Source organism: Cylas formicarius, unplaced genomic scaffold (genome assembly GCF_029955315.1).
Source record: "Cylas formicarius isolate icCylForm1 unplaced genomic scaffold, icCylForm1.1 PGA_scaffold_1__22_contigs__length_36826433, whole genome shotgun sequence".
NCBI classification, from domain to species: domain Eukaryota; kingdom Metazoa; phylum Arthropoda; class Insecta; order Coleoptera; family Brentidae; genus Cylas; species Cylas formicarius.
The window spans coordinates 21092664-21109185 of record NW_026844264.1 but is presented as its reverse complement, the minus strand read 5'-3'; the positions used below and the strand labels follow the sequence as shown (position 1 = coordinate 21109185).

The 16522-nt window shown below is 33.4% G+C and overlaps 1 protein-coding gene across 5 annotated transcripts in view; it reads left to right on the top strand.

Moving 5' to 3' along the window:
- The window catches only part of LOC132696120 (myosin-VIIa), a 41017-nt gene extending 32068 nt beyond the window's left edge, over nt 1–8949 (top strand). For all 5 annotated transcript variants that reach the window (XM_060660749.1, XM_060660750.1, XM_060660746.1 and 2 more), the window contains 6 exons: nt 1–240; nt 295–516; nt 1878–2206; nt 3098–3411; nt 5044–5311; nt 8271–8949. In XM_060660749.1, coding sequence (XP_060516732.1) covers nt 1–240; nt 295–516; nt 1878–2206; nt 3098–3411; nt 5044–5311; nt 8271–8477 — 1580 coding nt within the window. In that variant the 3' untranslated portion in view covers nt 8478–8949. The remainder of the gene's footprint in view (nt 241–294; nt 517–1877; nt 2207–3097; nt 3412–5043; nt 5312–8270) is intronic.
- The last annotated feature ends 7573 nt before the right edge of the window (nt 8950–16522 follow it).

The following is a 16522-nucleotide window of genomic DNA, read 5'->3' as shown; positions in this document are numbered from 1 at the left end:
AAGTAGAGAACGGTCGGCGATTGAGTCACCATTCGATGAATGGTACCGCTCCGAGAGACAAACCTCATACATTAGCCGAATACGCTATGGATCACTTTAGACCTCCTATAAAACGGACCATGTCCAAATCATTGACATTGAGCGGCGGTCGTAGAGGATTTGATGAACTGTGGAGACACTCGAGAGAACCTATCAAACAACCCTTATTAAAGAAACTAGTAACGAAGGAAGAGTTGGCGGGTAAGCAAGTTTAGGTTATTTTCTTAAAAAGCGTCGAAAAAAGTGTGTTTTCAGAGGAAGCATGTTTCGCGTACACAGCCATATTAAAATACATGGGAGACTTGCCTTCCAAGCGTCCCAGACTGGGCAACGAATATACCGACCATATATTCGACGGGCCGTTGAAACACGAAATACTGCGCGACGAAATTTATTGCCAGATCATGAAACAGCTCACCGATAATAGGAACCGGATGTCTGAGGAACGAGGTTGGGAATTGATGTGGCTCGCCACAGGTAAACCAAAACCTTTTTCTCCTTAAATATTCAAACATTTGTTTTAATATGAGTGTTGACAATTTTAGTAGGTACAATATATTACAATGCAAGAATATTGTTTTTGGAAATATTACTGTTTTTTTTTATTTCACAAATCGCAAAATTAATAACAGCAAACAGCCAAATCCCACAACTGATATTCAATGCGAACCTGGTAATATTAAGGGCTTGGATATATTTATATATAGAAATAAAAATGGAGGTAACTTTGTATCAGGTTATATATTCTATATATAATGGCTCGACGTACTCGTAGAGATATTCCTGACTAGTTAATTCGATAGGGTTCTGTGCGGTGCAGTGCATGCTCAAAGACGTTATATCCAAAGGAGATACGAAAATTCATTCCTAAATGTAAAATTAATAGCGAACTACCAAATTTAGAGTCCAAATTCGAAATGACCAAAAATCCTGAAGAAATATTAAGGGATTGGATCTAATGTACATGATAATCATTTAAATACACGCGAAAATAATTATATAGCGTCACAACATAACATAACACATCTGAGCAATAAATTGCAAATTGCTTGAAATATTAATTGATTGAGCCAGTTTATATCAAAAACTTATTATGGAGTAGAGAAATTTTAAAAATCATCGTGTGGTGAAAAACATTTGAAGACAGATTCACTCTAAAAATATGAAGAGTTGATTTAAAAATTAAACCTGAAATGTTTCGTTTTGATTATAAAAAGTGTTTAAATTTTTCCATCTTTTCCAGATTATGTATCACTAAAAGTTACATTTACATGTACAAATTTATTTTCTAAAACTAATATCACTGCCGTTGACGAGGGCAAACCCGTACGCCTGTACGCCACTGGTTTTGGCAAAGATTAATTTCAATTTCTGAAAGCCAGTTTAATTCTGCTTAAAAAGTGTCTCCGGACACGTAACTGAAAACTATGGAATTGTTCTACTGTCAGCGGTCGTGTTGATTGTAAAACACCATATGGTTTCATTGGTTAAAAGCATATAGCTATGGCTACAAGAGATAGATGCCCTGCTTATGCCGATAATACGGGAACTTATGAAGCAACTATAAAAAACATGTTAAATATGTTAAGAGTTAAATTGTAGGTCACTGAAATGCAGAGGTATGCACGCAAAATCAGTCCCTTCTCTATGAAAATAGTATAGCTACCTGAGGCGTATGAACTTTTACCATATTAACACCACTATATCTAATAGCCATATGATTGAAAGCGAGATATAAACTCGCAGGTCTTGTTGATTTCCAAAGTGGTTGTATTATTAGTCATATATCTAATGGCTATAGGCTTGTCTTTGGGCACTTATATAATATTTCTTTCCAGGATTATTCACGTGTTCTCAAAGTCTTCTCAAGGAACTGACCGCATTCCTCAGGAGCCGACGCCATCCAATATCACAAGATTCATTGCAACGACTTCAAAGGACTCTTCGAAATGGACAGAGAAAATATCCCCCACATCAGGTGGAGGTGGAAGCGATACAACATAAAACGACTCAAATTTTCCATAAAGTCTATTTTCCGGACGATACCGATGAAGCTTTTGAGGTCGATTCCAGTACCAGAGCAAAAGACTTTTGCAGGAACATTAGTCAGAGGTTAAGCCTTCGATCCAGCGAGGGTTTTAGCTTGTTTGTTAAGATTGCCGACAAGGTAAAGTACCTTACATCACTTTGCTATTTTTCGATCCAATTCCTTCATTCTTCTTCCTCTTTTACCCAAAAATAATGAGACTTCTATCATTTTTCTTTTTTGTTAATGTTGAATTTTGTGGTTTGGCATTATAATTTTATATTGGTTAATTTGTCATAAATAATAAAAACAAGTCACGTGCCTAATATAATGTTGTTTTAGAATTTTAATTATAAACGCACCTTATCGATTTGATGATTCAGGTGGAGCTAATAAAAGTTTCGGAGAATTAAAGAAGAAAATTTTTCCAAATTTTTGTATACAACTTTTGCAATTGTCTGTTCCAGAGTATAATTAAATATATGATATTTTATTTTAAAAAAAGCCATCGTTATTACATTTAGGAAACAATGTACATTGCGGAAAGATGGATTGGATATTAGAATTTTCATGTATTATGATACGTAATGCTTTTACGCAAATGCATTTTGTCACCTACGAAAAAAAAAAAATCCTTTTTTGGTTAAATTATGTATGCAAATGTTAAACCTTATTTATTTTCTAATTTTGTTAGCAAATAATCTCGTTGTAGAAATTGATTCATATATAATGACCATCGGCTGTCCAAAATATGAAAATGTTGGAATACACAATTGCTCATGCTAATAAAAATATTAAAAATTATTTCAAAAAATTAAATATTGAATAAAAAAAAACTTGTAATGATATTATACATGTCCACCGCTCGTTCCCATTGCTGGAGAGAGGGGACAATTTTGAAATCTTAAATGACAACCACAATTTTGACCGTCCTTTGTTAAATTAAATATATGTACATACTTACCAATTTTCGGCGTATTGATATAAATACTAAGATATAATATCAGAAATTAGCGGCTGACGTCATTGCAGGTGATCTCTGTGCCGGAAGGCGATTTCTTTTTCGATTTCGTGCGGCACTTGACTGATTGGATTAGGAAAGCGAGACCTACAAGAGACGGTATAACGCCCCAATTTTCTTACCAAGTTTTCTTCATGAAAAAATTGTGGACCAACACCGTCCCGGGCAAAGATCGCAACGCAGACTTAATTTTCCACTTTCATCAGGAACTACCGAAACTGATCAGAGGATATCACAAGTGTAGCAAAGAGGAGGCCATTAAGTTGGCTGCCTTGGTGTATAGGGTCAGATTCGGCGAGAGTAAGCAAGAACTTCAAGATATACCGTAAGTTTTGTCCATAAATGACCCGTCGTTTTGGAAATGATGTTAACCACCATTTTCTTGAGTCCAATATTGGCACATTTTAACATTCTTCTTATTGTGCCTTTTTTCTGTTACAGGCTCGTATCGCGTTTTCTATATCTTATTTCCCACAAAACTCAATAAAAAATATAAAAGAAAAGTAGTATAAGACGGGCACTACAAAACTTTAAAAAATAAAGTAAGATGGAATAATTTTTTGACCACGCTCCATATACTTATTCCGAGAGCGGCATTGAAAAAGTTACTTAAAAATATGTGATAAAATAGAAAAGATCCAGGAAGCAGCCTTAAACGCAACATGATCTGACTTATCTCTCAAAATAGTCGAAATTGGGATAACCTATACAGCGCAGAATTTCTTTTTCTGGCTGAGGAGATTAATTTATTGTGATTAATAAACGTGATCTATTTCAATTAGCACCAATTCTTTTTTTTTTTTGTTGGACTTATGCCTAGTTTTCACTGTTCATAGACTACAACATTAAATACCTCAAAGATTAAGAGAGAGAAAATAGGATTCGCTCTGGAGTGGGCGCCATTGCTCTGGTCATCTGCCCATTTTTCCAGCATCCGCCTAGGATTTCACTTTTGGTATAGACTAGTGTTTTACTTCTAATTTTTGTATGGAATTTTATAAACAAAACGTGTACAATACGCCTCATGATAACATCCTTTATAAAGTGTTATGTTTGGTTGAATGTTTTCTCAAATCTGTTAAACGATGTTCAATTTTAATTTGCGTAATGCCAGTAATATTAACACAACATGTTGTGCATAAAAACCGATGCACATAAAAAAAAAGTTGTGCATCTATATGGTTACCAATATGTTCTTTAATATGTTACTAATTTGGTAGTTATTCCGAAAATGTTGAAAAACTATTTTTTTTTTCGTATCAAATGATGTCAAATACTTAATAAGCCGTCATTTTTTAAAACAAGAGTTAACATTACTTTAGTAATAAATTTTATAGACACTACCCGTTGTAAATTTTTATTTGCTCTTGCCTCTACTGATTTGCTTTTGTGCTTTATTTTGTTAGAGTAGAAATGATACAAATAACAAGAAGCCACATTTTCGAAAAACTGTCAAAAAGGGTAGGCATTTAATACTGCTCCTACTCGCTTACATTTCTCCAATTTTGTGCGAAAAATAGAAATAGAAAATTGTAAATAGAAAAATTGTATAGATTGTCCTGAACAACGAAAAGTTAATTAAATTTAAGCTTACGTTAAATGTAAGAACTTTTCTAAAAACAATCGTATAACGGGTGTCTAGAAAAGTTAATATTTGAAAGGTTGATTCTTAATTTCTCTTAAGATAAAAATGCATCACCTAGGAGATACCGGGTGTTTTCCTTAAATCACTCCTGCCGTTTTTAAGCCATCGATTTAAAATTTGGAACTCTTATTTACCAGCCCGTGGTCAATATTTTCAATGTTCTAGCGATATTTAATAACAAACATTGTCTTTTATTGCAACATTGAAATGTGAGGAATTGGGGCCACTATAGCGCAGTTCTTGGAAAAAGTTGAAAATACAAAGCAAAATCCAAATCCGGTAGCAAATCAAATACTCTATTGATCATTCCAGTGAAATGTTACGCGAATTGGTTCCGGTCGATTTGACGAAAATGCAGTCGGTCAACGAGTGGAAGAGGTCCATAGTGGCCGCGTACAATCAAGATGCGGGCATGAATCCCGACGACGCCAAAATTGCATTCCTGAAAATTGTATACAGGTGGCCGACTTTTGGATCGGCTTTCTTCGAGGTGAAACAGACTACCGATCCGAACTACCCGCAGATGCTTCTCATTGCGATTAACAAACACGGGGTGTGCCTCATTCATCCTCGAACGAAGGTAAGTTATGTTTGTGTATGCGTATGTAAGTGTTCTATTTTCCATATAAACTATAAATCTGTAGAAGAACAAAATAGCTCATACTTGGCAATAAGTACAAAAAAAATCTATTATAAATGCAGACCTGGACATCTTGTATATTTTTTTTATTATATTTTAAAGCTATCTGATGCAATTTGCATTTTAATCAACTCAAGAGGGCGCCTGCTAATTTCAAGATTAATTAATTAAAAGATTAAATAGGGATCAGAAAGAAAGAACTTAAGAATTCGTTGTTATGTTCGAATTTGTCCCAATCTATGAAACATCAGCCTTTTGAAACGAAAGTTAAATTTGAAAGATTTTAGTTTGAATTAAATATTTCAGTTATATTAAATTAAAAAATAAACTAAAAATAGAATAGTAATGCTATATTTCAAAAATTGAGATTGCATATTAAGGCAGTATGCTAAATATCAAAAATTGTGTTTACCTATTTCTCTAGAACTTTTAATAGGTACTCAACATTTTTTGCCCTATGGAAATAAAAAATGTAAATCTGAAACATCCTGCAAATATGAAGATATTTTCAAAATATTCATCCTTTTTTGTCAATCTAAGTAAATAAGAACTAAAAGTTCGGATTTTTGACATTTTGGACATTTGTTTTTTATTTATTTTATAATTTTATCTATAATGGACAGATTGTAGCCGTTGTTCAGTGCAATTTGTTTAATGATGTTCTTTGTTGTAATTTTCTGTTGAGAGTGGCGTATTAATATAATAAGTCTGTGTATAAAAAAGTGAAATGCAGCCATTTTGTGTGTATAAGGGTGATTTGAGCTGTTATGTATGATTGTGTCCGCGTGTGAAGGTTTATGATAAATTAAAAAATCTAATTTGTTGTGCGCTGTCATGATAGTTAAGTCTAAAAAATTAATAGAGTTATCCTGTTCAATCTCGATAGTGAATTTTATACGATTAAAATTACTACAGCTCAAATCAACCTTATGCACACAAAATGGCTGCATTTCACTCTTTTATACACACATTTCTTAATACGCCACTCTCAACAGAAAATTACAACAAAAAATTTAATATCATTAAACACATTGCACTGAACAACGGCTACAATCCGTCCATTATAGATAAAATTATAAATAAAAAACAAATCCAGACACCAGTAAACTTTATTTATCCGAAACCTAATATATAACACGAACAATTTAAAACAATTACATACATAGGAGAACCTAGTGAAAAAGTTTCAAAACATTTGTCAAAATGTGGTTTAAAAATAGCTTTCAGAACTAACAACACAATAGGAAAATTTTTAAAAAACAATAAAACGAAATGTCCAAAATCTCAAAAATCAGGTTGAAATGCGGATCTTGTCCTAAAATTTATATTGGACAAATAGGTAGATTCTTCAAGAAACTCATTAACAAACATAAAAGAGCGTTTAAAAACAATAATCTAGATTCTAATTATGCTACACGCTTGGCCACAGACAAACATATTTTTGACGACAATTTTGGATATTTTACATACAGCCACAAAAAGTAGAAAATTAAATTAATTGGAAGCCATGGAGATTAACAAAATGAGATATTCAGATGTATTGCTTAAGGATCAATTAGATTTAAATACCTCTCCTTTATTGAACTTAAATTCTCACAACAACTTTAATTAAGGTTTTATGGTGATATTTCGGTATACCTATATAGTAGCAGGTAGTTTGTAAATATTACATTTGATAAAGACAGGGTGTTGTCGAAACAATTGTCATGTAAAAATATATAATTTAGTGAAAATCTGAACTTTTAGTTCTTAGTTATTTTGATAAATGGATTTTCATCAAGTATAGGATATCTCAGTTCAGTTTTTGTCAATCAATGCTATTTACTATATTCGTCCTTAAAAGTGAAAGTTACGTTATTTAAATATTCTTGAATTTAGTTTAAGAGATGCTTAAAGTGTAATCTACAAATCGTTTGTACTCCGTACTTCTCTGAAATACTGAAATATTCCCAGACCAAGCCTGCTCAAAGTATCACTTTAAGACGCCAGCTGCGTTAACTATGGTCGCGGACAATTCTGGTAACTACATGAGTGTCTCAATCAGTGAATGTATTTCTATTGCTTTGCAAAAATGTACCCAAAAACTAATTTTCACAGAAAAAGTATAGTACGGAACACGTTGACAAAGTCTTTAAGAGTGCTCCAAATGGTCCGTTTAAAAAAGTTTCAAAAATAAAGCACATTGATGGAAAATTCATGTTAAGAATGATTCTCTCTTAATAGACATGGATTTTCCAGCACCTAATAGACATTATTTCGTCATTTAAAAATTCGCGCCTCGTAAAAAATAATTCAGAAACAAAGTTTTCTTATGTTTTTTTTTGTGACAAGAAAAATTGAACAGGCGTAAAATAGTAAGGAATCAACTTTTCTCTGAGAAGTCTTGAGACGGTGGATTTACTCATTCGCGTAGCTGCTTCCAAACGCCTAATATTTACGGGATTTCCGTTATTCTATTGGGTCGTCCAACCAACATTATTATTATAAAACGATCCACATTCGCCTAACCGGGTAAAAATTCTTGAAAAATGTTACCCTGGAAAGTTTCTAGCTCCGTAGAGTTTTATATGCCTTCAACTTGTGCATGAAAAGGAGTACCGTCCCCTTATATTATTTCTGGAAATTCAAAAGAGCACATTTTAACGATAGTAACCATTAAGATTACCGCGTTGCTTATGTAAGTATCGTGATCGAGTATTATTGTTCTCACGACAGGAGGCTTCCTGTTTTTGATTCATACGGTAATAATTTTCAATTAATTTTCGTTCCATTGTTCGGAATTAATTATTATAATAATTACCAAAGGTATCTGCTGATTTTAATAGGCGTAGTTTGTTTGTTTGCATGTCATGCAAATCAGATGCTTACAGATTAACATTTTGTGTTTTTTCTGTTTCAGGACATATTGGTGACGCATCCGTTCACACGAATCTCTAACTGGTCATCTGGAAACAACTACTTCCACATGACCATTGGTAATCTAGTCAGAGGGTCGAAATTGTTGTGCGAAACATTGTTGGGTTACAAAATGGACGATCTGTTAACGTCTTATATTTCCTTAATGCTGACGAACATGAACAAACAAAGAAGTATGCGAATCAAATAGAAACTAAATAATTATTTTTACAATTTTTATTAAAATTTATTTGGTCGAATGTTATTTATTACATAATGTGTCATTGGAATTGCTTATCTGAGTGTTTAACAATTTTAAAATATCTATGTAAATCTCCAATATTTGATTTTAATGTTTAAATAAAAAACATCAAGGATCTAAATAGGCTATAGGTAGTATTGATTAAAAGTAATAGTTTTTGTTGCATTATAAAATTATTTTATCTATTTGTTTAATTATTTATTTACTTTATTTTATTCTATTTTTAGTCGGTTTCAAAATTGGTAATACTATCTAATGATAATTCCTTTTGCTCACGACTTATTATAATGTGAATGTCCGGTTATTAGTTTATTATTTCCTGCTATGTGTTGTATTTATATTGCATAATTTTAGATGTAAATAATTATACATCACAAGGTTAAATTGTAAATAGGAAAAGATGAGACAATAAATTATGTACACCGATAAAAATATTAATTGTTTTTATTGAACAATTACTCTGCAACAAAATACGACCTTTAAATGATGTTGCGTGTCAGTGACGAAAGAAACATTTTCATTTAAAAGTGTTATCTGGAAATTTGTAAAAAAATACACATGCAAAATAGTTTCTTACAATTTCTCTAAAAAAAAAACGCCTGTTACACCAAAATCCCGAAATATTTTTATTCGTTATTCACAGTTATTTCTCCATCCATTTCCATTTCGCAATATCGTCGCTGCGCGTCGTCTCAAACTTTGGTAAATAAAAAATTTGTATCAGCAAAAGCGATTTCGAACTACATTTTTTCAAATAACTCGTCCAGCGTGTATGATAGAAACAGTTCACAACACTGTTTAAATCAAATTGCCCGATTTTTCCAACCTATAGCCAAACTGCTTAAGAGTTATCACCGAAAAAGGCCAGAAACCGAGCACGCAGAAAGGACGAAAAAATATTTCTTTTTTCGACACTGAAATGTTCTTACCTACTAAAGGCGGTTAAATAAGAGAAATTTTTTATTAAATCTTAGACAATATCGAAAAATGCGTTTCATCGATTTTGCAAAAGTAATAACTTATAAAAAACAGTTTGAAGGGACTGCAGAATTTGCTAATCCGGTATAGAGCTCCTACAATTTCGAAGAAAGTAAAAATATTGTCCAGAATTCTACGCTATCACTATAGATTAGATTTAGATACCAGCGGGAGCACCACTCTCGATATTCATCCGTTTCACAGCGATAATAAGGGGACCAAATTACTGATTTGTTTTAATATTGTAGATATAATATTCATTACACAAAATAGTCTGCAGTAGCCTAAAAAGTAACAGATTAACAATGGCCCAGAGTAAACCCTAAATAATAGTATATTATGTAACAAATGTGGTAAACGGCATTTGAGTTTATTCGACACCAGCTGATCGAGTTTTACCAAACGTGTTGCATACGAGGGACACTTAAAAAGTTTCCGACCTAACCGCAAAGAGGGCTTCAATAGTTACTAAAAGTTAGTGATCGTAGTTGTGCACCTCTTAATAGTTATTTACCAAAGTGTCAGCCATTTTGGATTCGAGGTTTTTAGTTGAGAGAGAGAGAGCAGATAGAAAATATCCGAAGAACGTGATTGTCACATTTTAAGTCAGGATTGAGGGTGCCGCGTTTACTCACTTTAGACCAAAAACGTGTATGTATGAATATTTCCAATGCTCTGTTAGTGCAGTTTAGGCACTATAAATTGCAGTTTTGGCGCCGATTAATTACTGTAGATGAAACTTGAATAAACCATTATACTCCCGAATCAAAAATATATTCAAAACAGTGGACAGCAAAGGGGGACTCTGAGAAAAACAAAAACTTTTTTCAGTTGGGCAAATGATTGTGACTGTTTTTTGGGATAGCCATGGAGTCATCTCAATCAATCAATCAATTACTTTCAAAAAGGAAAAACCATTACAGGAGCAAACTACGCATCATTGCTTGGCAAGCTGGAAACCGAAATTGCGGAAAAGGGCCACATTTGCAAAAAAAATCTGTTTCACCATACCTCAGCGGTGGCCATGGCGAAAATCCATGAATTACCGTTTGAACTGCTTGACCATCTGCCTTACTCACCAGATTTACCGACTTCTTTTTTGAAAAACGCTAGGTTATAAGGAGACGTAGAAAAATTAAAAACAGGGAAAACATGTCTTGTATCATTGTTAGGTTGGAAACGTTTCAAATGATCCTCGTATTATACTTTTTCTACGACCGTTGGTGTGTGGATACATTTTTGCAAAACAACACTATGTATTCATGTTGTTGCCAAATTTGACAAACGTCCATATCCAAGCCGTGCAGTAATATCTCCGAAAACATCCGATTGCTCCTAAACCCGTGCGGTAATGTCCCGGAAATGTCCGAAGTGACTCGGATTCGTGGCAAACGAAAGTGCCGTGTTAAAATGACATTTTCCGCACGCTAGATCGATGTATAATTAGATATTTTACCGAAGGGAGTGTTAATATTATGCAACAAGTGCGATAAACGGCAAAAAGGTTACCGAATGTATGTATGCATACTATACTTTTTCTACGACAGTTAGTTTTTGGGTACATCTACAAAAAAAATAATACAATCCTTTTTGTATTGACTTACACTTCCTAAGTATATAATCTTTATGTATACGCGGTTGTTATTTATTCAGACCAGATAGAAACTGTCTAATTTTAAATGTAACACCCTCTAAGTATATTGGGAGAGTGTGTTCAAGACAAATTCAACGATATGTGGTAGTGCAGGCTTGTGACGGGACGTTTTGAAACTCACTTCCCGAATACACATTTTAAGTATATGATTTTTATGTATACAGAATGTTTAATTTTTTATACTCAGGTAGAAAGTTTTTTTATTTTAAATGGAAAGCCCTGTGATACACATTCCGGTGGTGCGTTTAAAAACGGGTTCAATAACATATGAGAGTGGAAGTCTGTGCGTAAAGTTTCATGTCCAGAGGCGTTTTCCTTCATTTTTTGACATAAATGGACATTGTCACAACGAGAGTTTTTATAGTATATTATGCAACAAGTGCGCTAAACGGCATTTGACTCACGAGTTATTTGATAAGAGCGGAGCGAGTGTTTAATAAACGAGTGACTTAAAAAGTTTACCGAACGTGTTACATACTATACTTTTTCTACGACCGTTCGTTTTTGGGTACATTTTTGCAAAACAACTGACATGACCGTCAGAATTGATAAACGTCAAAATTTAAAGCGTAGGAAATATCTACGAAAACATCCGATTGCTCCCAAACCCGTGCGGTAAATTCCCGGAAATGTCCGAAGTGGCTCGGATTCATGGGAAACGAAACTGACGTGGTAACGTGACGCTTCCTGCACGCTAGATTGGTGTGTAATTAGGTATTTTACAGACAGGACTAGAAAAAATATTTTTCTCCATATGCCAAATAAAAGACTGAAGGTCGCGATGCCTTATCCTTATTAGCCTTAGCCTAATACTGACGGGATAATTAAATTATTTTATTTTAATTTAAGCTCACTGGTCTTCGTCGAAATCAAATTCGGGTATATCTTAAATCCTATATCAATAATATCTTGATTTTTTATTCATTTATATTACATGATATAAAACGCATGATAAAAATTACTTAAATTAAAGTATTTGCAAGAATTCAGTGAAATAACTGATTCATATACAGAAATCCCTGCCCGTTAGTTTTGCACTTATGGAACCAGTCCAAAATTGTTGCGATCTTTCTCAAGTGTCCACCTGAGTTCAGTTTGTAAAATTATGTCAACTACTTGGGTAAGATTTTACTTCGTTTTCTATGGAAAGTACCACTTAATGGGCATTAATATTGCTACCGTACATCATGATCATAAAAGGTTAGAGGCTATAACTGAGTCGGAAAAGAATTCGTACTCGGTTCGCAGGGAATATGGTTTCCTTCGCACAGTAAATAAAAAAATCCCACATTTTCAAAGATAGTAATTTGTGTTTAAATGTGGGAAAGTTAAGAAACAATAGTGTTATTTCTAATAATCAGCTTCCGCTTGTATATTAATCAGGTGCTCCGGTTCCCACAAGCGCCGCCGCGGGCAAAGGTAAAGATTTTGCGTTTGCGGTCGTGAGAAATTCGGAAATATGTGATTTACGGCTGTGGGGGACTGTCGAGGCAGACAAAAGCTTCTCATTTATGTTCGCTTGAAGATGGTAACGCGCGATATCGAAAGCTTTACTGTTTTACGGGCTTAATGTCTGCGTGTATCCAAGTTGGTCATCGAGCAAATCCACGTGGCAGAACAGGGAACCTTTTATTTTAAATCTATGTGTAATAGTATTGCAACATCCAATTTTAATAATTATAATTCATAACAATATTCTCTGTAAAATAAAAAATTGAAGATATTGATGAACATCATAAAAACTAAAGTATTTTAGAATTAATTCTCGGTATAAATACATTCTATTCTATTGTCTGAAATATTGTTCCTCACATTTAAAGACACATACACACATACTAAAATACTATTTCAAATTTTGTTCGTCTGAAAGTAACTAAAAAGTTATATTAGTTGCGAAATAGATAGTTTGGACAATAGCCTTTGCTTTTTTATCACAGAAATATGGACTGTCTTAACACATAATTGTATTTAATAGCTTTTGAAAGAAAAGGATAACGCATCATTTTAGGTAGTTGAACAGGTATAATGATATACCATAAATTTCATCACTTACATTTAAAAAACTAATATTTTCAGTTATAAAAATTAACTCAAAACATAAATTAAATTAATGTCATCTCAATGTGTATAATGTGGACGTGTTCCGCTACGGCAGAGATAAGTGCTAGTTTTATAGATCATTTTTATGAAATATTCAAATCATACTTAAACAATAGATTTTTTCTAGTAAAACATCACTTGGAATATACGGATATATATCAAATTAACTCCGGAGTACCTCAAGGCAGTGTGCTGGGACCAGTACGGTACCTATTATTCACCTCCGACAGTATCCACTTTCGCTGATGATACAGCAATACTAGCTTCTCACTAAAACCCAGAAACAGCAACTGCAGGAATCTGCACAATAATCTAAATACTCTAGAACTATGGCTAAAGAAATGTAAAATAAAAGCCAACTAATCAAAATCTCAATACACCACATTTACACTGAGAAGAGACCCATGTCCTCCAGTAATACTGAATAACAACCATTTAACACAAGTATAGAGCGTAAAGTATCTGGGTATACATCTAGACAAACGATTGACGTGGAGTCATATTCAATAAGAGAAAACAACTGAGACTCGTACTACAAGAGCTACTGCTAATTGGTATAAAATCGTAAATGTCACTGCAAAATAAGATTCTTGTAGATAAAAGAATTATAAAACGCGTCTGGGCATATGGCATACAACCAAGTCATAGAAAAAGACACCATCACAAATGAAATAGAACGCTGCATTGAGAGACACAGAGGCAAAATAAAACTACATCCAAACGTGCTCACAGGTGCGCTACTTGACACAATTAATGATGTGCTAAAACGTTTTAAACCAACAGACATGCAATCAAAACTAAGTATGTAGTTCAAGAGAGGAGGTACTTATTGTTTATATATTGAAAATCAATTGTAAATTCTTATTTTCTTATTTTTCTTATTTTGAAGTTAATAAAAAAAATTGAAGTGTTAAATAACGATTTGGGCAAACACACTTTTTTTGTTGTTAGAATGCACACCTGTACATTCACAATGTGCCCATACGTTCGCTTGTGAAAATATTTGTAATAAAAAAAGGCATATGAATCGATCTCTTCATAGGGATCATCGGTATTAAAATTTACTCCCTTTTTAACAGTTCGTGTCCTTGTCTTTCGCCTTTCTTTTTTGCTGCCACCTTCATTTCAGTTTTTGTCATAAATAGAGTGCTCGCCATATCAGCGGTCCCCTGAGTATATTTTCTTTTGATTATACTCAAGGAATTGGAGATATTTCTTGCATTGCATATTTATCTTACAGGAAACAACATTCTTCTTCTTGTATTTTTGTGTTTTCTACATAGTTCTTGAATTTGTAAACAGCAGTCTTCTTTAAGACTACAGATTATATTCGCGGTAGATAAAGGTACATCATAAGAATACAGATAAGTATTTATTAAGATTCTAATTATTAAACATTTTTCGAAGGTTCCTGTTCCTGTTCCGAATTCAGAAGAGGAAGCAGGAGCAGCAAAAAAAAAAGTGACATAGAACGTAATAAATTGTTACTTGGTACTAATTTTTTTATGTACATGCTTCAAGAATTGTTCGGCAAAAAACATTGAAAACATACTTATATCTCCCTTTTTAGTATAGGTAGATAACTTGCTAGGACGGTCCTGGAATGGTTACGGGTAAGGGGCTGATGTTTTGGAGTAATAAACAGTAGACAAAATTAATCACGGGGTCCGTTGTAAAAGCACTATAATTCTAGTCCAAGTTATAGTTGTTGTTCAAAAAACAAACTTTGGATATGAATTTTAGTAAATTCCTTAACGTTTTGTCTATCTTGGTAACCAGTAAAAACAAATTCCTATTCTCGGATCAAATGCATTATACTGCGTTTATGCTGCTTTTATCGTACTATTAGAGATACTCTTCTGACCATATGACACCTGTTAGAGATATTGTATACCATTGCAGAGTGATTCACCAATGGTGACCAAACATGAAACCTAATAAACTTTGGGGATTTTTAAGCGTAGTATTTTATCTAGGAAACAGTGTTAAGCATAACAGAATATTATGCAACAATTGTGGTAAGCGACATTAGAGTCGCGAATTTGTTTGGCGCAAGCGGAACGCAATAGAGCAAGTGTTTAATAAACGAGTAACATAAAAAGTATTTCAAACGTGTTGCATACTATACATTTTCTACGACCATTAATTTTTAGATAAATTTTTGCAAAACAACATGAGTAAGTGAACTGTGACATGAACGTCTGAATCGAAACCCGTTTGTAATATTCGTTTGTAATATTCGGGAAATGTCCGAAATGGCTCGCAACTACGCAACTAAATAGAACAGCCAAGAATTCTATATAACTTAACTACTCAACAGTTTTTATCATGTAGCTTGGTGTGCTGAAATCTGGGTATCTCGTGTTTGTTACTCGGATTATACCATTAGCCGTACCCGGTTTCAGAGGATAATTCAGATTTTATTAATTTTTTGGTTTCAAAAAATATAGAGAAATATGGTGGTTAGTGTTATTTGCATGTATAAATAAGACTTGTTAAACACATTTGAAGAGTCGAATATTGTAAATCGTTAAAAAAAATACTGCTTAATAGATGTAAAAAAGACACAAAACTTTTTAATTCACTTGTTTATTAAACACTCGCTCCGCTGCGTTCTGCTCGTATTAAATAAACTTGAGAATCAAATGCCGTTTACCGCACTTGTTGCATAATATACTCTTCTATTCCCTGCCTTGCACTGTCCGGAGTAGGACGTTTCCAGTCTCCGGTTTAGGAGCTATCGGATGTCGTAGAAAAAGTTTAGTATGCGGCACATTGATACACTCATTCAGCCACTCGCTCCGCTACTCATTCGTGCCAAATCGAACTCGTGACTAAAGTGGAGTTTATTAAATTTGTTCCCCATAATACACTATTATAATACCTATTTAATACACTAATATATTATACAAGTTGTTGGGTATTATACCTTTTCTACGACCATTAGTTTTTGGGTACATTCTTGCAACATTGCATGGGTACATTGCACAAACATTTGCAAACATTCACTGTAAAATGTGGCGTGTCTATTAGAATTTGATATACGTGTCAATGTGATTAACGAAGTTCGTCTTAAAGTGACACATTCTGCACGCTTGACTAGTGTATAATTGGGTATTTTTGAGTAGAGACTAGAAAAAAAATGTTTAACATTCTTGGTTCGGAAATTATTCGTCGATTCGTTACTCCATCTCAAAGAGTCAAATAGTTGTTAAGTTGTAATTATATTACTATCTAATGAATTCATTGCGCAAACGCCAAT